The sequence below is a fragment of the Felis catus genome, chromosome D2 (assembly GCF_018350175.1).
Source record: "Felis catus isolate Fca126 chromosome D2, F.catus_Fca126_mat1.0, whole genome shotgun sequence".
Classification (NCBI taxonomy): Eukaryota; Metazoa; Chordata; class Mammalia; order Carnivora; family Felidae; genus Felis; species Felis catus.
The window spans coordinates 46,820,361-46,843,267 of record NC_058378.1 but is presented as its reverse complement, the minus strand read 5'-3'; the positions used below and the strand labels follow the sequence as shown (position 1 = coordinate 46,843,267).

The 22,907-nt window shown below is 41.4% G+C and overlaps 1 protein-coding gene across 2 annotated transcripts in view; it reads left to right on the top strand.

Moving 5' to 3' along the window:
- The window catches only part of VSTM4 (V-set and transmembrane domain containing 4), a 97,988-nt gene extending 80,692 nt beyond the window's left edge, over window positions 1-17,296 (top strand). For both annotated transcript variants that reach the window (XM_045040310.1, XM_023240663.2), the window contains one exon: window positions 15,915-17,296. In XM_045040310.1, the coding sequence (XP_044896245.1) occupies window positions 15,915-16,040 (126 nt within the window). In that variant the 3' untranslated portion in view covers window positions 16,041-17,296. The remainder of the gene's footprint in view (window positions 1-15,914) is intronic.
- Window positions 17,297-22,907: the final 5,611 nt, after the last annotated feature.

Genomic DNA, 22,907 nt, shown 5'->3' with positions numbered 1-22,907 from the left:
TATGAAAAACATGTATCACTAGATTTATTTGACACTGGCCTGAGGCCCAGTGGCATCCATCAGAATCTGGTGTGTGATGTTTTCCAAATGATCTCTGAGCGTCTTCTTCTCTCTGCCTCTAAGTATTTCAAAGGGACAAGTTGTCAAAACAACACTTGTCTGTACTCTATAATAAAAATCATAGTAATAATAATTGAACACCTGTGTAGCATTTACTGTTTACCTACAAGGTAATTTTCTAAGTACATTACATGTATTAATGCATTTAATCCTCGCAATAGCCCTGGAGGATAGATACCATTATGAGTCTCACTTTACAGATAAGGAAATGGAGGCACAAAGAAGGTAAGAAACTTGTCTGAGGTCACACTGTTAGTAAATGGCAGTCTTCCTGTCTCTGAGAATCCATGCTCTTAAGTACCACCAGACAGACCCTTGAACAGTCTGATGAGTCAGAGTGTTAGAGATCGCAGTTGAGGGGCACCTGACTGGCTCAGTCGGTTAAGCATCTGACTTCAGCTCAGGTCGTGATCTTGTGGTACGTGAGTTTGAGCCCCGCATCGGGCTCTGTGCTGACAGCTTGGAGCCTGGAGCTGGCTTCGGATTCTGTGTCTCCCTCTCTCTCTGTCCATTCCCCGCTCATGCTCTCTCTCTCAAAATGAGAAATAAACATTAAAAAAAAAAAAAGATTGCAGCTGATTAGAAGATTGAGTGTTCAAAATGGAAGATTCTCAGAGCAGACTCCTATGGAAGGAGATTACCAAGCCCTCTCTTTTTCTAAACATTAAGTATTCTTTTGAATAATATTGCCAGGAAAAGTACTTTTGGAAGGAAGCTGGGAAAACATAGATCTCTGGTCCATGGGGAAGAGAACATGAGTGACTATATTAGATCATGGGGCTCTCACTGCCATCACTGTGCCACTATGAAAAGTTTCATGTGTCAGGACCCTCCCCAAGAGATTTATCTATAATCACATTTTAGCTTCCAAACATACATTGGTGAAATCTAGAGACCTCCATCTGTCTGATGACTTATAAAGCCTCTGGCTTTTCTGTGCCTGGCTTTAGCAGGTCCTATGGCTGGTCACCTCTGTGTGTCCTCAGAGCAATTAGCCAGGGGCATGTGACTTTCCATCATGTCAAATTCATTCTGGGAATGTGCTTTGCTAAACATCCTTTGAATTCTCCAGAGTCGAGAGCGTGATGCAAATTTGCTCTGCTCAAGAGTTCCAAGTGACCTCATCCAACCCACGGTGCCAAAAACCTGGATACAACTTTGAAATCTTAATCTCCATCCAAAACTTCTCTCCTGAGTTCCAGATCCTTTCCAAACCTTCCAAAGCTGTAGAGAACACTGGCTCATTGGCCATCAGTTAACTGAATAATCACGTGAAAGCCAGGAAGCAGGTAGGAATTTGGGCAGATATAATCCCAAGGCTTATAGATGTCTGAAGCAACAGAGGAAGTGGGCATGTGGTGCCTCATAGCATGCCTGTGTCCTCCTGTGTGGTGACCAAGGTCCCGGTGTCTAGCCCCTGGCTCAGATTGCCAAGAAGAGCCTATGTCCGCAGTCATAGCTGCATGCTGGCTTTGGGGAGTGCAACTGAATTCCAGCCCTCACCTCTGGGTGGGGATTCTGGTATCAGCTATGCTGTTGAAGCCAGAGGTCCCAGTGGACCACCTGTCTCAGCTCTAAGGAGATTGTGACTAGCCCTGGCATGCATCTCCTTCTCTAGCTCTAGCCTATCACTGCTTAGCTTCCTATTTCTACCTGTCCAATGGATATCTCTAACCAAGAGTCTGTTGCCACCTCACGCACAGCCCATCTAAAGCAGGGTGGGCCAGTCGGTAGACCTGTGGAACTCAAAATTAAGTCGAGTTCATTTCCAAGCCATGTCGATTCCAACAGGAACAGTAAAGGTGACGCCATAGTTTTCTTTCCTGAGTTTGGACCTATGGGTGCCCATCGAGGGCCCTCCATCAAACAGAGCTTTGCTGATCACACAGCCTCCACCTCCTCGGTGGCCATAGTCCGATGTGCGTGGGCGTGGGGAGGGGAGAATTTGTTTTACTAGGTACTCCTCTGTTGAATAAAAAATGAGCACTTATCTTGAAGGGGGGAGAGGAAGTCTGCCCTCGATAATATGTAATTCTCTCTTGGGTAAATAGATTCCTGATAGTGCAGCCCGTAGAAATGCAATCACATTTTTTAACTCTAAGGTGACGTTAGCATAAACATCCCCATGTCCTAGTTATTGATCTTTTGCTCAGATAATGGTATTACCCAATTGAACTTCTGACACTGGAGAACTTGCAGCGGCTACAATTGTATTTTTCTTTTATTCCTGCAATTTAATTCAACGTGCACTTCCAACCGTGATCTCTATGAAAAAATGGTGTTTTGCAGGAGTTGGCGTAGAATGTTAAATCAATCTCTGTCTCTCTCTCCTTTTTCTTCTCTGCCCCTCTCTCTCTCTCTCCTCTCTCCTGGTAGGAATGTTAACTTTTAGCTTGAATCCTGGAAACACACCTACCAAATGAAATACTCAGAAACTTCCAAATTAAGAGCTTAAAGCGTGGTGTGTCCCCAAGAGGTGCACAACTTCTGAATTCTTGGGGGTTGACTTTTCTAGGGTTAGCCGTTTCACGTAAGTCCTTCCCCATAGGCCCACTTTCCATAACCAATACTCTAAAAAAGAAGAGCTTAGTTAGAAGTGAGAGGTCTCCACCTGGGGGTTCTCGTCTGCTGTTGAGTGCCTCACCACTGGCAGAACAGAAAAGATGGGCCGTGGAAGACATGGCATTTCACTGCAAACTGATTTTGTTACAGTTGGAGTCCAGAAGGTTCTGTCACTGCACGAGAAAACTGGTCTGTGTGATAATGCTTTCTGAATTCTTCTGAGGTTTTACTATGTGGGAATTTAATCTGGCTCAGTGGCTGTCAGGGAGCACTTGAGTTCAACTCTAGGATCTGGGAGGTCCTTAAGGACAGCGGGAAGGTCACACAGCTGACGTTTAAACTAAGGTCCAAGTTACCCCTGTACCCATGGTCTGCATTCAGCCATGAGACGATGGCCGCAGGGCCACTCTCCTTGCCTCCTCTCCAGGAGTATTTCCACCCACTGAAAGTTAGAAGAATTTTTAAAAATTCCATTCTAGCCTTTCTTTAATGCATCAACACGTGTCTGTATCTGAAACTCCATCCCCTTTTGCTCACCAAATCCCCTTCCAGACTAAGGAATGGGTTCTTCTTGGCTGGGAAGAAATGTATCAGAAGTGAGATTACAGGTCTGTAAAACAAAGAGGTTTAGAACAGACAAGATCCCAAGCATTGAACATAAATACCAGGCCCTCATTGGAGAAATAGAGAAACTGACCAGGGGTCTCTGCAGGCTGAGAGGGAAAAGAAGATACAACCAAACAGATGCATTTGCTTCTCACATGTTTGGAAAGTTCTAGGGCCTTTTCTTCTTCTTTTTTTTTTTTACTTAAAAAAATATTTTTAATGTTTTCATTTATTTTTGAGAGAGAGGGACAGACAGAGTGCAAGCTGGGGAGGGGCAGAGAGAGAGAGGGAGACACAGAATCTGAAGCAGGTTCCAGGCTCTGAGCTGTCAGCACAGAGTCCTATAAGGGCCTCAGACTCGTGAACCATGAGATCATGACCTGAGCCAAAGCCGGACGCCCAACTGACTGAGCCACCCAGGTGCCCCGTAGGGCCTTTTCTAAGGGTCGTTGTCAGAACTTCCCAGCAGTTGGTCTGCTTCCCATCTCCCCTGTTTCCTCCTGCTCCTGCTTTTCAGCGAACACGGCGACATCAGACCTAGGTGTCTGAGGCCTGGAAATCCTGCTTCCAGGAGTTTCCTTTGTGTCTGAGTACAGCCTAAAGCATTTGTGAGAGTGTTTGTGAACCACTAGTTCAAGATCGTTGAAGCTTGTACTAGAGTGCCCATGCCCTTCTGTACTCCCTTCACCCCCAAGAGCAGGAATGGGGTCTTGAAGAGGGTCATGTTGAGGGCCAGCAGCTCACAGGGAACAGAGGTGCTTCTCGATTCATCTTCAGAGACTCACTTGATGTGCTCCAGTTTTCCAACTGCTGTAGATGTTGGGAGTGAATCTTCAGCCTATACCCAGGCCACATTCGAATTGTTAAGATCACAGACATCGCCGGAAATACACGTGGGGCCCTGCTGTGGGGTCCTACCCTTGGCTCTGCCCCATTGCATCATCTGCTTTAGCCTTTACATTCTGCTCCTGGCCCCTGGTTTTACCACCAGTTCTACAGTTTTACCAGTAACTGATTATTAAAATAATTTTCTCTAAGCTGCTTCTCAATGCACCTAAACCTTCCACTAAAGCATCAGTGCAAAAAAAAAAAAAAAAAGGTAGCTTGATAAGAACTGGTGAGGAGTCTACATTTACTCCCTTTCATTGGCCATTAGGAATTTATTTCCAGTTAAACAAGCTGGGAAATGTAATTAAGCACATGGTTGATGGTGACAGCCAACTGTGCATGCCAGAAAAACAATAGGTTCTTTAAAGGTGCCAAGGACCGATATTCTGCATCTTCTGTTGGAAACTGTATACACTTCACAATTCGGAGGCTCCTGTGTGCTGCCTCGTATCTTCAATCAAATTATTATATCCCAGAAATATGCATAAGGGAAATGATTCTACACATTTTATGGTGGGTTGTTGCTTGTAGCAGTAATTGAAGTACCTTTCCACTTATGAAAGTACTAATTTTATTTGTTTTTATTGCTTTTCTAGATGCAATTATTTATTTAGTGTGCTTTGGCTTTATTGAATTATGTTTACTATAGGAACATCATAAAAATGTATGAAAACAACACATCAGCCCAGCCAGCCTGGTGACCTGTATTGAGAAAGCTAGTGTTATTTTTCATATCCAAACGTAATGGAATAACTTAAGAATAAACAGATAATCTACACTAGAAAACAATGCAATTTCAAGGTAATGTAATAAAACACCTGGACAATATGATTTCATAAATCCTGGTTCTAAAATTTACATGAGTTGGGTTTTGCGTGCTTATTTGAGGACACATGGCATTTCTAAATGGAATCGTTATAATGTGAAATGTAATTAAACTGTAAGGCAAGATGTAAACGGGATTTTTGTTGGCTTGTAATATATGGACAACTAAGAAGCGATGTGAAGACTTTTGATGTCAAAAGACAGGCAGGAGACTCTCATCCCTATAAATGTCCTTAACTTTGAAATGGAAAAATGACCAGTTTGTGAAGGTTGCTGGTTAGTTGCCCCTGATGAGTAGGTACTGGCTGTAGTTTAGATACTCTTGCTCCCTGTCTCTATGATGACGCTTCATTTCGAAAGAAAAGAGGCTTTTTGCTTTAGGCATTCCTTTTAAGAAACTTAAATTGAATGCGAATGGTTTATTTGTCCTGAATTTTGGCGAGATAATCCAAGGTGTAAGCACAAAAAATAAAAAATCAAAACAAAACCATAGCACAACCAAAGCCGAAAACCAAAAACCAAAAGCAGGCTGCTTAAATGAAAGTCACGTGTCTTTCATGGCTAGAAATTAGTGACTGACTTTTATTTTTCTGATTATGAATTAAAATTAATTAATGTGTTGTTTACATACGTGTGCCTACTAGAAAATTTAAAAGGTATCCACAAAGGTTTATCCTCCCTTCTGCCATCCAGTTTACTTTACCAGAGGGAACCTTAGATATCAGGTGCTTGATTTTTCAAGCAGGTTCCAAGGGTTTTCTAAATGTGTAACATATATACACACATATTTACACAAATGATGGTAACACAGACACATACAGTTCCATCATTCTTTTTAAGGAATATACTCCATATACTCCATTGTATGAATATCCCAGTCTCCCACTGATGTCCATTGAAGTGTTTCCAGATTTTGCTTGTACCAACAAACAATATACAAGAGGACCTGTTTCTTCTGTTCCTTTTGACAACCTTTCTTTAAGGTTTGTTAATTCGAAAGACAAAACCTGATGTCTGATTTTATTTTTTTTAAGTTTATTTATTTATTTTGAGAGAGAGAGAATGAGTGTGAGTGGGGGAGGGGCAGAGGAGAGAGAGAATCGCAAGCAGGCTCTGCACTGACAGTGCATGGGCTCGATCTCATGAACTCTGATATCATGACTGGAGCCGAAATCAAGTGTCACTGACTCTTAACTGACTGAGCCGCCCAGGCATTCCCTGATGTCTGATTTTCAATTGAGATTCTCTTATTGCTACAGCTTCAGTCTCATTTGTACATGTAAGAGCCTATGTATTTCCTCCCCTATGAACACTCTGGTCCAGTCTGTTGTTCTTTGTTTAATTTTCTAATGGGTTATTGGCCGTTATCTTTGTTGAATTGTAAAACCCTTTGGTATGAGTTGCAAATATTTTCTCCACTTTGTCAGTTGTCCTTTGACTTTATTTAGAGAATACTATGCCATATATGGCACGAAGATATACATATCTTTTTGCATTGCTCCTGGATTTTTCTATAAAATACCTTCCATACACAGAGGTTATTAAAAAAAATTTTTTTTTAATTTCCCCACATTTTCTTCTAGCACTTTTATGAGTTTCTTTTCCACATTAAAAATGTGTAATTTATCTGGAATTTGGTATAAAGAATGATGTAGGGATTTGATTTATTTATTTTTCAAGGGACTACCCAAGTGACCTAACACTATGTATTGAAAAATAATATTTTATTTTATTATTCCAGGGTAATTTCTGGACTTCTTCATGAGTTGCACTGATAGATAGGTGTATTCCTGTGCCAACACCCCAGTATTGTAATTATTACAGCCTTAGATTTTAGTATCACTCAAGTTGGATTACCAATTATTCTTTTTATAATAAATAAGTGAATATTTATTTAATAATATATATAATAAATACGTGAATATTTGTTATTGAATAAATTTGATGTGTAACATTGTGTAAGTTACACATACACATGTACAAGGCTATTTTGATACCTTTATATGTTGTAGCATATATAATATATATAATATATGTATATATAATGTATAATATATATATTATGATTGCCAAGCAGTGATATTTATCACACTACATAACTCTAGTACAATATTATTGTCTACATGTGTTATCCTGTGCATTAGATCTCAGTACCTTATTTACTACTTGTTACAAGTTTTTACCCTTAAGTACCATCACTCTTGTCTGACTCCTCTCAGTCCCCTGGTAACTACCATCTTGCTCTCTGTTTTTTACAGGTTTAATTTTTTTAGATTCCACATGTATAAGTAATATCACACAGTCTTGTCTTTCTATGACTTACCTAATTAGCATAATGTGCTCAAGGTCCATCCATGGTGTCACAAATGGGACAATGTCTTCCTTTCTCATGGCTGAATAATATCCCATTGTATATATGTAACACATCTTTATCCATTTATTCGTTGACGGGCATTTGGGTGGTTTCCATAGCTTGGTTTTGTGAATCATGCTGCAATAAAATGAGATTGTATAAGGGGCTTCTGGGTGGCTCATTCGGTTACACATCTGACTCTTGATTTCAGCTCAGGTCTCACATGATCTCATGATCTCACAGTTCGTGAGTTCTAGCTCAAAGTCAGGCTCCACGCTGACAATGTGGAGCCTGCTTGGGTTTCTGCCTCTCCCTTTCTCTCCGCCCCTCCCTGGCTCTTAAGTGCGCTCATGCTCTCTCTCTGTCTCAAAATAAATAAATCTTGAAAAAAAAAATGGGATTGCATATATCTCATTGAAATCCTGTTTTTGTTTCCTTTGGATATATACCCAGAAGTGGAATTGCTGGATTACATGGTAGATCTATTTTTAATTTTTTGAGAAACCTCCACATTGTTTTCCATAGTGGTTTGATCAATTTACATTCTTCTCAACGGTGTTTAAGGGTTCCCTTTTCACCACATCCTCACCAGCTCCCGTGGTCTTTGTCTTCTTGATGATAGCCATTTTAACAAATATGAGGTGATATCTCATTTGCGTTTCCCTGATGATGAGTGATGTTGAGCATCTTTTCATGTGTCTGTTGACCTTTTTGATGTCTTCTTTGGAGAAATGTCTAATTACTTCTTTTGCGAATTTTTAAATTGGATTTTGTTTTGTCTTGTTATTGAGTTGATGGAATTCTTTGTACATTTTGGATATTACTTGGATATTTCAACCCCTTATCCATTATATAGTTTGCAAAAAGTTCTCTTATTCTGTAGGTTCTTTTCATTTTGTTAATTGTTTCTTTTGCTCTGTGGGGGCTTTTGAGTTTGATGTAGTCCCATTTGTTAATTTTTTTCCTTTGTTGTTTGTGCTTTTGGAGATATTTCCAAAAAATGATTGCCAAGATCAGTATCAATGAGCTTCTTCCAAACATTTTCTTCTAGAACTTTCATGGTATCAGACCTTTACATTTAAGTCTTTGATTCATTTCTAGTTCATTTTTGTGAGTGATATGTGATAGTGGTCCAGTTTAATTATTCTGCATGTGTTTCTACAGTTTTCTCAGCACCATTTGTTGAAGAGACTACCCTTTCACTGTTATGTGTTATTGGCTTTCTTGTCAAAAATAAGTTGACCATATATGCTGGAGTTTTTCAATTGGCTGATGTATCTATGTATATTTGTACCAGTATCATACTGTTTTTTATTACTATGGCTTTGTAGTATAGTTCGAAATCTGGAAGCACAATACCACTGGCTTTGTTCTGTTTTCTCAGGACTGCTTTAGCTATTTGGGTTTTTTTTTTTTTTTTTTTTTTGTGGTTCCACACAAATTTTAGGATTGTTTCTTTTATTTCTGTGAAGAACGCCTTTGGTATTTTGATCGGGATTAAGTAGAATCTGTAGATGGCTTTAGATAGTATGGCCATCTTAACAATATTAATTCTTCCAATCCACGAACATGGGATATCTTTCTGTTTGCTTGTGTCTTCTTCAATTTCTTTCAGCAAAGTATTGTAGTCTTTGTTGTATAGATCTTTCACTTCCTTGGTTAAATTTATTCCTAAGTATTTTTTTTTTGATGTTATCATGAATGGGTTCATTTTCTTTACTTCTTTTTTGGATGCTTCATCATTAGTGTAAAGGAATAAAGTTGATTTCTATATGCTGGTTTTGTATCTTGCCATTTTACTGAAATAGTTTTTTTTTTTTTTTTACTAATTCTTTGGGATTTGCTCTATATAGGAATCATATCATCAGCAAATAATGACAATTTTACTTCTTTCTTTCTCATTTGAATGCCTTTTATTGCTTTGTCTTCCTTAATTGCTTTAGCTAGGACTTCCAGTATTATATTGAATATGAGTGGTGAGAGTGGGCATCTTGACTTGTTCCTGATCTTAGGAAAAGTGCTTTCAGTTTCTCTTCATTAAGTATAATGTTAGCTGTGGGTTTGTCATATATGGCCTTTATTATGTTGAATATGTTTCTTCTGTATCTAGTCTGTTAATGGTTTTTATCATGAAAGGATATTGTATTTTGATCATTGAGATGATCATGTGGTTTTTATCTTTCACTTTATTGATGTGATGAATTACATCTATTGATTTGTGTATGTTGAACCATCTTTGCGTACCAGGGATAAATCCCACTTGGTCATGGTGTATAATCCTTTTAACATGTTCTTGAATTTGATTTTCTAACATTGTCTTGAGAATTTTTACATCTATAGTCATCAGGGATATTGGTTTATAGTTTTCTTTTCTTGTGGTGGCCCTGTATGGTTTCTGTTATCAAAGTGATGATGACTGCATAGAATGAGTTTGTAAGTATTCCCTCCTGCCTGATAGTTTGGAAGAGTTTGAAGAGGATTGGTATTAATTATTCTTTACATGTTTGGTAGAATTTTCCAGTAGCGCTAGCCTTGAAGTTTTTTTGTGTTGGGAGGTTTTTATTATTATTATTACTGATTAGTAATTACTGATTACTATCTGTTTAGCTTTTGTATTTCTCCCTGATTCAGTCTTCTTAGGTTGTGTGTTTCTAGAATGTACACATTTCTTCTCAGTTATGTAATTTATTGGCATATAATTGTTCATCCTAGTCTCTTACAATTCTGTGTATTTTTGTAGTATCTATTCTAATGTCTTCTCCTTCATTTCTAATTTTTTTGAGACTTCTCTATTTTTTTAATTAATCTAGCTAAAGCTTTGTCAATTTTATCTTTTCAAAGAACTAGCTCTTAGTTTCACTGATCCTTTCTATTATTTTTTCTGGTTTCTATTTCATTTATTTGCACTCTGATCCTTACTTTTTCCTTTTTTCTGTTAACTTTGGGCTCCATTTGTTTTCTTTTTGTAGTTCCTTGTGGTGTAAAATTAGGTTGTTTGAAAGCTTTCTAATTTCTTAATATATTATTATTGTTATAAACTTTCCTCTCAGAACTGATTTCGATACATCCCACAATATTTGATATGTTGTGTTTTCATTTTCATGAGATAATTTTTATTTCCCTTTTGATTTTTTCTTTGATCCAATGGTTGTTTATAAGTGTGCTGTTTAGTTTCCACATATTTTTAGATTTTCTCACTTTCCTTTTGTTGATTTCTAGTTTCATACCATGTGGTCAGAGGAGATAGCTGTTATGATTTCAGTCTTCTTAAATTTGCTAAGATTAGTTTTGCGGCCTGACATATGATCTATCCCAGAGAATGTTCCATGTGCACTTGAGAAATTGTGTATTCTGCTGCTGTTGGGTGAAATGTTCTGTATATGTCTGTTAAGTCCATTTATTCTAAAGTGTGTTTCAATTTAAATACTTCCTTGTTGATTTTTCTATCTGAATGATCTATCCATTGTTGATAGTGGGGTATTGAAGTCCCCTACAATTATTGTATTGTTGTCTATTTCTCCTTTAAGATCTTTTATTAATTACTTAATTACTTTTATTAGTTAATCAATATATAATATACTTACAAGCTTAAGTGACATTGATTACTTAATATAATTAATATATACTTAATTTCATTGCTTAGATTTTGGGAACGTATTTGTTTGTAATCATTATATCTGCTTGATGGATTGACCCCTTTATCATTATGTAATGACTTTTGTCTCTGAATACCCTTTTTAGCTTTAAGTCTATTTTGTCTGGTATAAGTATGGCTATACTTAATTTTTTATTTCAGCTGGCTTGGAATATCTTCCATTCTTTCACTTTGAGCCTATATGTGCCTTTAGAGCTGAAATGAGTCTCCTGTAGGCAGCATATAGTTGGGTCTTATTTTTTTATCTGTCCAGCCACTTTGTGCCTTTTGATTGGTGAGTTTAATCCATTTACATTTATGGTGATTATTGATATGTACATTTTATCTTTTGCCTTCTGATTATTTTGTCTTTTCCGTGTTTCTGTTTCCTTCTGATTCTGTCTACCTTTGTAAGTAGGTAGTTTTGCATGGACATTGGCACAGCCTCCCCCCTCCCCTTTTTTTGATGTTTTGTGGCTATCCTCTAGATATTTGCTTTGTAGTTACCAAATATGCTTTGTAGTTTACATAAAACATTTCATAGGTAAAATAGTTCTTTTTCTGCTGATAGCAATTTATCTTCATTTGCCTATGAAAGTTCCATCCTTTTCCTCTGCCTCTTCTATATTTTTGATGTCACAAATTATCTCTCTTTATACTGTGATTTTGTTATCAAGTTGTTCCCATTATTTTTAATGCTCTTTTCCTTTAAACTTTATGCTATAGTTAAGAGTTTAATATACTATTTTAAAGAAGAGTTACCATATTCTAATTCTGTTTATCCCCTTAATCAGAGTTTTGTGTACTTTCATTTTTTTCATTTCAGCTTGAGGATCACCTTTCAACATTTCTTGTAAGGCAGGTCTACTGGTGGTTAACCCTCTCAGCTTTTGTTTATCTGGGAAAGCCTTTATTTCTCCTTCATTTTTGAGGGATAACTTTGCCAGATATTCTTAGCTGACAGTTTTTATCTTCCCATATAATATGTCATTCCTCTCTCTCCTGGGATGCAGAGTTTCTGCTGAGAAATCTGCTGATAGCCTAACAGGAGTACTTTTTTAGGTTACTGTCATTTTTCCCCCTTGGCTGCCTTTAAAATTCTTTATTGTTGACTTTTGACAATTTTACTCTAATGTGACTTGGAGAGGGTCTTTTTGCATTGAGCTAGTAAGGTGTCCTATTAGCTTTGTGGACTTGTATACCCAGTTCCTTCTCCAGGACTGGAAAATTCTCAGCTATTATTTCTTTAAATAGGCTCTCTTCCCTTCTCTTCCCTCCTCCTTCTGGGATACCCATAATGTTGGCTTTTCTTTTTTTTTTAATTTTTTTAAAATGCTTATTTTTGAGAGAGAGTGAGAGCAAGTGGGGGAGGTGCACAGAGAGAGGGGAACAGAAGATCGGAAGTGGGCTCTGTGCTGATAGCAGAGAGCTCGATGCAGGGCTTGAACTCACAAACCGTGAGATCATGACCCAAACCGAAGTCAGATGCTTAACTGAGTGAGCCACCCAAGTGCCCTTTATTTTGGCTTTTCTAATGGAGTCAGATCATTCACATAGAATTCCTTCCCTATTTAAAAATTTCAGCTCTCTCTCCTCTTCCACCTGAATCATTTCTATATTTCTGTCCTTGAGTTTACTAATTCTCTCTTCCTTTTGATCTGCTCTATTTCCAGTATGTTCTAATGCATCCTTCCTCTCATTTATTCAGTCCTTCAGCTCCAGAATATCTGTTTGGTTCTGCTTTGGAATTTCAGCCTCTTTGATAAAGCACGCCTTCTGTTTATTAGTTTGATTGCTGAAATCACTGTACTGTCCTTCTGGGTTTTCTTTTGGCTTTTGAACTTCTTTACAAGTATTTTGAATTACCATTTAGATGACTGTATTCCATGTCTTTGGGTTTGGTTACTGGAAATTGTCATTTTATTTTTCTGATACCATGTTACTGTGATTTTTTAAATATTACTGTGATTTTCACCTATTACTATGATTTTTCATGGCGGTTGATGAGAAGTGGCTCTGCCACTGCATTTGAAGTAGCGAACACCCTTTTTCATGTAGGTGAGGTTTTTGTTAACATTGATTCCAACAGTTCAACAGGTTGGTAGTTAGGAGCCTTCCTTTTGTTTTCCAGAAGGTGGCGCTATAGCACAATTTTTTGCCTTCTGTTAAGGAAGCTGACTGGCTGCTAACGTTGGGAGCACTATGCATTTAGAAAAAACAAAGGTGCTGGCAGTGGGGGGGCGGTGGGCAGAGCAGGAGTGAGGAGGGAAGGTGTGTACTTAGTGCTTTGGGCTTTGGGTGTACCCACTGCTACGTAGGGGGATCCTGACGCAAGGATGGGCTTCTTGCCTTCTGGGACAGACAGCAGGAGACACTTTCCTTCCGTTCCTTTCCCTCCCGCAGTCACTGTGGTCAGTCAGAGAGAGCAACTGCTCCCTCCAGCTATAATGCGCATGGCCAGGCAGACCCTCCTCCCCACCCCCCCATCACTGCCTTCACCCTCTACTTCCTGTTTCAGTAAGGTGGTGCTGGCTGGTTTCTGGACCAGCCCACATCTTCTGTCATCACCGCCAATGCCACTGCTGCCCCCCCACCCTCTCTGCAGTCTCCTCTGCAGTCCAGTCTCCCCACCTTTGAGTGCACAGATGGACAGATCTCTCGGGTGTCTTTTGGTATGCTGTGCAGAGGCACTTTTCTTTTCATTTGTGGATGTCCAATCAGTTGTAAATTGATGGGGAAAGGAAAAGAAAAAGGAGTGGCTCATGGTGCTGTGATCCTGACATCACTCCATAATAAGCCACCAATTATTCTTTATTTTAATAATGTTCCTTAATCATGGCAAGAAAATATACATGGGTGACTCCTTTATTCAAAAGTTGTTTTTCACAAAAAAAATTCTTTTTAATTTTATTAAATGCTTTTTCAGCATCTATAGAGATAGTCATATTGGTTTTTTGCATCTGTTGCTATAGTGGATTATACTGGTAGATTTTTCTAATATTGAACCATCTTTGCATTCCTGGAACATGGTTATGTATCTTTTAATCTGCTTCTTCATTCTGAGTCAATCTGATTTAAAATTTACATTAATAAATGAGGTCGTTTTCAAATACATGGAGGGGCATCTGGGTGACTCCGTCAGTTGAGCGTCCAATTCTTGATTTCATCTCAGGCCATGATCCCAGGGTTGTGGGATCAAGCCCCAGGTCAGGCTCCACACTGAGAATGGAGACTTCTTGAGATTCTCTCTCTCTCTCTCTCTCTCTCTCCCTTTGCCCCTCTCCCCTGATCTCTTTCTCTCTAATGTAAAAAAATAAAAATAAAAAATAATAAAATACATGAAATTTTTCTTCCTCTTTTAATGCTCTGGATAAATTTAATTACATTGGAATTATCTTTTCCTTAAAAGAATTTGTTTTAGAAAGTCTCCTATAAAAATGCCTGGGCCTGGTGTTTTTGAGAAAGAGCTCTTTGACAATATTTCCTTTCTTCCTTTCTTCCTTCCTTTTTCCCTCCCTCCTTATTTCTTTTCTTTCCTTTCTTTTATTTCTTTTTTTGATGATAATTAATACATTCATATTTTCTGGAGTTTATAATTTATATTTGTTGAAACATTACCTACTTTATCCTGCATTTCATAATTTTGGGCAATGAGTTGAGCAAAGTAGTTTTTTTTTTAATTAAAAAACTTTATTTACATTATATCCCCTTCTTCATTTCCTATTTTATTCACTTGTGCTTTTTACCTTTTTATCTTGATTAATTTATTTTTCAGTTTATTTATTTTATTGGTACTTTCAAGCACAGGCTTTTGGGTATTTTTATAATTCTACTGTTTTTCTGCTTTCTTTCTTTTCTTTCTTTGAGGGGAGGAGGGGCAGAGGGAGATGGAGAGAGAGAATCTTAAGCCGGCTCCACACCCAGCACAGAGCCCAGTGTGGGGCTCAATCCCACAAACCTGGGATCATGACCTGAGCTGAAATCAAGAGTCAGACACTTAACTGACTGAGCCACCCAGGCGCCCCTGTTTTTCTGCTTTCTGATTCATAGAGTCTGGCTCTAATTGTATTGGCCTTTCTTTCTTCTTTTTTTTTTTCCATTTATTTTGTTCTTTTCTAACTTCTTCAATTGGATGCTCGACCCATTTAATTCATAGTATTAACATAAATATTTAAGACTATGATTTATCTGTGAGTACTTCATTCTTTGGGCTCTGGTAAGTAATATTTTCTTCTTTTATTGTTATCAAGATATTCCAAAACTTTAGTTTTATACAGGTTGAGTCATTCGAGAAAAATGCCCATTCTAATTTTGTTATTAATTTCTAGAATTTTGGGTTTCTGTCGCTATCTTTATTTTTTCCTTTTGATCAGAAACTGTTAGTTACATTATTTTTACTTCTCAGAATTAAAGTTTACTTTGTGACCTAATGTTTAATCGCTTTTTGTTAGTGTTCTATGTTGACTCAAGAATAAATCATAGTGAGGGGCGCCTGGTGGCTCCGTCAGTTGAGAATGAAACTCTTGGTTTCAGCCCAGCTCGTGATCTCACAGTTCATGAGTTGGAGGCCTGTGTTGGGCTCTAAGCTGCCAGACTGATGCCTACTTAGGACCGTCTCTCTGTCCGTCTCTCTCTGCCCCTCTCATGCTCTCTCTCTCTCTCTTCTCTCAAAATAAATAAATAAACTGAAAAAATATATTTTAAAAAAGAATAATCGTAGTGGCTCTTTATAGGGCATAGTGTTCTTTATAAGGCAATGAGATCTATATTGTTATGTTATTTAATTTTTATATGTCCTTGGAAAATTTTTGTCCATTTGTTTCCCTTTGGGTCCCCAGAATGCGATGAAAATGCACCCCTGATGAATGAATATATGATGCGGAACGCCTGTGGTCAGCTGGAATTGTTTTGTGTTTTGTCTTCCAGCCAAAGATTGCTGAGGAGAACCTGACCTACGCCGAGCTGGAGCTGGTCAAACCCCACCGGGCCGCCAAAGGCCTCCCCACCAGCACCGTCTATGCCCAGATCCTCTTTGAAGAGAACAAGTTGTAATGCTGTGCCCTCTTCCGTGGTCCTATTTAATACGTGCCATCCCGGTTATTTATGACACTTTGGAAACAAAGTCCTTATTTTTGTATTTTCACTCGTGCCTTCTGTGTGGCAGAGAGACCCTTCCCAACAGCGCTCCAGGTGCCTTCGAGGAGAGGTGTGAGGCACGAGGTACGAGGCTCCTCTCCACAAAAGATTAGGGGCCACCGACCTTGGACAAACCTCCCAGGACAAGATTTTCTGAGTCTGAGCCCTGAGAAGTGTGGACTCTGATTCTGAGAGTACCCAAGGAGATTGTTCTGCTGAGCCAAACCCCTTCGTGTTTTCTTCTTTCTTTGGGTTTTAATCTTTTAAAAATCTTATTTTAATCTTCTGTTCTTCCTGTATTTGTGATATCAAGCTCATAGCATATAGCTAGAAGAAATACCATTATAGGCCAAAGTGTGTGAGATGGCAGATATGTACTAGTTGGTTTTCAGAAGGTCACAGAACGTTCCTAAGGCATCTAGAGCAGAGCAGACTGCTTACTGCAAACGGTCACTCAAGGTGGCATCTCTTGTTTTAAACAGATGCACTGAACCTGGTGATTTAAGGGCAGAGAGGCAGATTGTGGGGCTAACAGTCAGCCGTCTGTAAATACCCCAGTGCCATCTCCCCAGCTGTGATCGCCCAAGGCCACAGGGCAAGTAGCACACCCTATTTTAAAGGGCTTCCATAACCCTCATCAGGGTGCACCTATATTGGTATAGAAACTTACATCCTCCAAGAAGTCCTACTCTTCTCCAAAGGAGCAAGGGAGGGACTTAGCCATCCATTGACACACTGGAGGAAGCGGGCCCCTCGGAACTGTGTCGAGGTTACCAGCTCTAATAGAACGTCCACTCCTATGTGGGCAAAGTTTTGTGCCTGGTTCCCCTAGTGGAGGAGAGTAAGAAGTGCAAGCCGAGTTGGGAAAATGTGTTTTAAAGACCCTACTCTTGGAACGTGCCTTGTCCAACTCAACTTCATGGGTGATTTCTAATGTGTTTGGGTTGGGGTCAGGCAGGGGTGCATGGTATACACATCTGTGTGGAAGTTTCTCTGCAGGACTGGTACAATACCCAGAAACTCACTGGAGATGGAAATGTTCTAGAAGAGAGCCATCCTGTCACACTTCTTGGGTGGGTGTGCTCTGGGCGGTTATTCACTGCGCACTGCAGACATTGTTTGGCTTTGTAACGGATCATGTATATATGGTAAATTATATATTTTAAACACAACCTTGAGTGTGAGTTGTGCCCTTCTGTATAGCTGTGCGAACTTGGTCAAGTTTCTTACTCCCTAATTATCTCGATATAGTATAAAGAGATTATAGTATAGTATAAATTATCACGTTTATAGTAAGGTGACTTAACCTCTCATAGAATTCTTGTAATGGGATGATGAATACCGCAAGATTCTGGATACTATAAAATTGCTTCACATTACACTGTGTTAACATTCATGTGACAGTCAGTATGTATTTTCGAAATGAAAGTTTCTTTACAGTGTAAGGCTCTCGTTACAATAGCTTCAAAAAATAAATGTGTCCGTGAACTTAGCTCTACGGTAACACTCCCAAAGACCCATGATAGCTTATGAATACCTCTTGTGGTTTATTGGAAAGGGTCCAAATTGGGAGCAGGTAGATTTTCTAGAAGCAGAAATAGCCTGACTTTACAAAGGGGAAGTCGATCTCTCTGGTCTACACCTGCATCTCATTCCCTTCCCGCCTGCCAGATTTCAAAGATAGTGAATAAACCACGCAGCTTTGGGGGAAGAAATACCACTTGAAAGAATTGTCTGGAACTTTCCAGGGGATCCTTTAGGAGAGGAGACTATATGGTTGGCATACAGTTCATATCATAATTATCATAGGCAGCGTATCCTATTTTATCATGGCAATGTTCCAACAGAACATGGTTCTATGGTGTTTTGAGGAAGGAGGGTGATTGCTTCATTCGCACGAGGAACCATATGGGCTAGTGGGGCCCGAGGATGCCAGGTGGGGTTGGAGTGTGAAGTGTGTGAAGAGGAGATTGTGGGGAGAAGCAAGAGGGTAGGGGGCCCCTAGGCTACTGCAGAAGTGAACTGAACTCAATCCCATCAAGCCCATCTCCTTAAATTTAGTGAAAGCTGAGGGCCATGACGTGTGGAAAGAAACACATTCTGCTAAGAAGAGCTGGCAGCTGCAAGTTAGGGTAACAAGTCGTTGCTCTAGATTCAATTCAGACTTTGGCTCCAGAATTCTGCTCATAGCTGCACAAACCCACACGACGCTGTATGGCTGGGGGACCAGCTGGACCTCGAGTATAAAAGACCATCACCTCCTACTGAAACCCTTCCCAAAGGAATCCTGGAAGCTACTGTCAACATCCAAGCAGAGCTCATCCCACCATTATGTCCAGAAGCCAAACATCCAAGTTCTGCTCACAACTAGAAGCAATGGGTGATCTGTCCCTGGTGCTTATTTGCAGTGATAAATCTTGATGTTATTGTCATAGTAAACCTTAAAAAAAATGGGTGAATTATTCCCTATCAAATAAACCACTAACCATGCCTTAACATTTATTTCTAAAAATGAGTAAGGGGAATCATCCCAATAGAAATTAGGAAAAGTTTTTCATCTTGTTTTTACTATCAGGAATCTATTGAAACAACTATATATATATGCAGTTTTTTAAAAAAATTTAATGTTTTTGTTTAGTTTTGAGAGAGAAAGAGAGAGACTGAGCGTGAGCGGGGGAGGGGCAGAGAGAGAGGGAGACACAGAATCCAAGGCAGGCTCTAGGCTCTGAGCTGACAGCAGGGAGCCCAATGCAGAGCTGGAACTCGTGAACCATGAGATCATGACCTGAGCCGAAGTCAGAGGCTTAACTGACTGAGCCACCCAGGCGCCCCTATATAAGCAGTTTTCATAAGGGACAATTGATTGTATATTTACATGAAGTCAAAACAAGCAAGAATCCATTGCTCAGTAGACACTCTCAGATTTGGTGGTGAATTTTGACCTAGGCCAGGCATGGCACGGAATCATGGCAGGAAGGAAGGCAGCAAAAAAGGGCATCCCCAAGCCCTGAACTAAAGTAGCTGTGGTGGGGGAAAAAAGGCTGGGATTTCTTTGGGATCGCATCTTCATTAAAGCATCATGATCCGGGGCGCCTGGGTGGCGCAGTCGGTTAAGCGTCCGACTTCAGCCAGGTCACGATCTCGCGGTCCGTGAGTTCGAGCCCCGCGTCAGGCTCTGGGCTGATGGCTCAGAGCCTGGAGCCTGTTTCCGATTCTGTGTCCCCCTCTCTCTCTGCCCCTCCCCCGTTCATGCTCTGTCTCTCTCTGTCCCAAAAATAAATAAACGTTGAAAAAAAAAAATTAAAAAAAAAAAAAAAAAGCATCATGATCCTGTTAGTTCACAGGGCAAGTCAGAAAAAGCCAGGCCTTCCCCCTCCTGATATTTCCTGGAGTGAAAATGACATTGGGGCACTCGGTATTTTTGGTGCATGGTCATCTAGGTTGTCCTGAACATCAGGAAACCCAAAGACTCACTTGTATAAGAACACTAAACCAGTTGATGCTTTTAGAGACTATCCACCCCCTTGTTCATCACTCAGCCTCCGATATGCATGACTGCAACGTAGGCTGGGCCAAGAATGGGGTTCATGCTCCAGACCACAAAAAAAAAAAATGGCCCAAAGCGTGCATGAGGCCTGTTCTGGGCTGATCAGAATCCTCGGGTGAAACAAACCATCTTTCTCTTGGGGAGCGAAGCTGGGATGCCACCTATCAGCTATGCCTCCGGCCACGTCTCTGGCAATAGGGAGGCCTTGAAAAATGAAGGAGACTCTGAGAAGCGGGGAGGAAAATGTCTTGGGAGCACAGAATCCAAGCTCCCAGACCCAAAATTCCTCAGGCGTTTCTCTTTCCTTCAGATCTTCCTTTGATTCCATTAACGACCCCATTTTCCTACCATCTAAATCCTAGTTCTGTTCGAGCACATCATGTTGCAATGGAGAGAATTCGGACCGTTACGGTATGCGTCAAAGTTGCTTCCCAGCTCAGGAAGCAAAAGAGTTGCACTGAGTGTCACCACCCAAGGACTCCACCTGCATTATGTCCCATGACGTACTTGTAGCCACGGGCCCCTGCCGTGCTCTGCACTTTCTTACTGAGTGGGGCCTCTCAGGGCCCTGAGGACACCCTTCTCAATGGAAAGGGACTGTCAGGCTTCAGGACTGATATTGGCCTCATGGAAGGACCCTCTGGTTAGGAGGAGAGACACCAGCAGGCTTGGAGTGGTACTAAGCGTCACTGGGGACAGCAGGGGAAGGGCACAGGGCAGAGATTCAAATGAGCCCTATCACATGGATGCTGGAGGGCGACTTTTTGTGTGGCCGTGAAGTTTAGCGTGGCTTCCATATATGTTCTATAGGACATGATGTTTTTCAGTATCCGTATATTTCCTGGAGAGGGAGGGAGTTCTCATGTTTAGCCCATTACTAGGTGAGGCAGCCACATGGTGGGGATGTTGACTCTCCATTCCGTCCCGCCCCCACCCGACCCTGGACAGAAGCTATTCACTCACTGGGAGGAACACAAAGAAGAAATTCATGGCTTAGAAGAAGGGCCCGCCTTCAGCGTGGACAGCTTGAGTGTGAGCTACAGAGGAGGTGTCCAGATGGGTAGGATAGACTTGTGCTCCCTAATCTGTAACACATCACCGGATCCTATTAAACTGTGGATCCTAGGTCAGGAAGTCTGGGTGGGGGCCTGGGAGTCTATGTTTCTGACAAGCTTCCAGGGAATGCCCATGCTTCTGAATCTGGACCACAGTTTGAGGGGCATGGATGTAAACTGTCGGGGAATGTGGATCTGGAACCCCTGGAGGGTTGGGGGCTATCCTCAGAGTATAGGTCACAGCTGAGGCCCTGAGAGTGGGCAAAATCCCCAGGGAGAGGTGGACCCATGCAGAGGGAAGACGCCTGGCCTGAGGCCCGAGCGGTGGGGAGCTCTCTGCTGGCAGCTCCAGAAGCAGGTGAGGAGCCTGAAGGAGGCCAGGGAAGAGCAACCAATCAGAGGAATGGCAAGGGCTGGACAAAGCCATGTCTGGGAGTTTCTCGAAGGAGGAAGGGCTCAGCAGTGTGCATTCTGCAGAGGTCAGACAGAATAGAGGTTGAGCCTTCGTTCGTTCCGAATTATTCGTACACTTCACATTTTTAAAAATGGTTTGTTTTGCCCGGGAAAACAATTCCCCAAGTGCGCAAGGCTACCGGGCTTTGGCCTGGAGCCACACGTGCTCGCTGAGCGTATTTTCCCCCCAAGCCATCAGCGTCTTTCCGTGGGGTGGCGATCTGGGGAAGACTCCTAATGCATAGGGTGGGGTGTGGGGGTGGCCACTGCGGTTTTCCGCTCCTTCTGTTGTCACTGATAGAAGACGGCTTGGTGTCTACTTTCTAATAAACCCAGCTCGATTAGCTTCATGCCAATTTAGCGTCTGATTGTCGAGCGTTAATGTACTGGACCCTGTAGTTTTAAAGAGGATTAGAGATGTTTACAGCTTTGGTTAAACGCACCTTGTTCTTCCACATTAAACTTTATTACAAGTGTTCTCCATCAGCAAACAGAGAAAAACTCATTAGGAGCTGGTCTGGGTGGGGGCCGCGCTGCTGCCGACAGTTCCAGCACTCGGTTTTCCTTTATTACAGCTTCCTAGCTGGCAGTTGGATGGGATTGCTCCCTATTTACGAGTACGGTTAGGACCTCAGACTCCTAGGTCTGTGGGGGGATCCTAGGGAATCCAGGAACAGCCAGGAATTTTTACGCGGAAGTCTTGTGTAGCTTGTGTGAGGGCCTGATGCCCTCTTCAGTTTTTCTGAAGGAGCCCATGCTCCATGTAAGATAGGATTTTTTTTTTTTTTAAGAGAGAGAGTGAGCAGAGGAGAGAGAGGGCAGAGTGAGAGAATCTCAAGCAGGCTCCACGCTGAGCAGGGAGCCCGATGTGGGGCTCAATCCCATGACCCTGGGATCGTGACCTGGGCCAAAATCAAGAGTCAGAGGCTTAACCAACTGAGCCACCCGGGCACCCCAAGTTGGGACCTTCAGAGACTCTATGCCAGGGTCCTAGCAGCAAGGTCCCCTAGGAGTGCCATGTTGATATCTGTCACTTTACAGCTGGGGGGTAGGACTGGGAAGTAAGGACTGGGAAGGGACCTGATATTTGGTGGCCAAGCCAGGTTGGAACCAAGCTTTTGTCTCCAAGCCTGGTGACCACTCCCGGCAAAACCCCAGCCCAAACCCCCCAACTCCACCACCGAGCTCTGGCCCCAGGCAGCCTGCCATTCCCACCGCCAGTCCCCAGCTTCTCAGGGACCCCAGGTCTGAGTGCCCTGTGACTGCACTGCTCCCAGTCAGTCGGCATTCTTTAAACTGTGTTTTTCCTGCTCATTCTTCCACCTCTTCTGGATTCTACTTTCTGGTTCTCCGGGAGCCCCTTCACTAGGCCTTCCCTCTCTGTTTGGACTTCTCAGCTTCTCTTTCAATCTCTGAAGCGACACGCATTTCTCAACCTGTGCGGGCCACCCCTCAAGCCCTCTTCTCTTGTTTCTTCCTCCACCTCCCGGAGTCGCCACTCACTGCATGGCCTCCCTCCCCCTCCCCCTCCCCCGGACTCGGCTCTGCTCAAGGCCTTCAGGGATCATTGCTGAGCATGTGTTCTGTTGCAGAGAATATCTTATTTTTCTCTGCACCGGTTGCCACAGGTGTCCTTGCGCTTTTTGAAACTGCTTCCCTGATGTCTATGACACCGCTCGTCCAGCTGCACCTCTTTGGGTCTTGCAGAATCTACATAGTGGCCTTTCC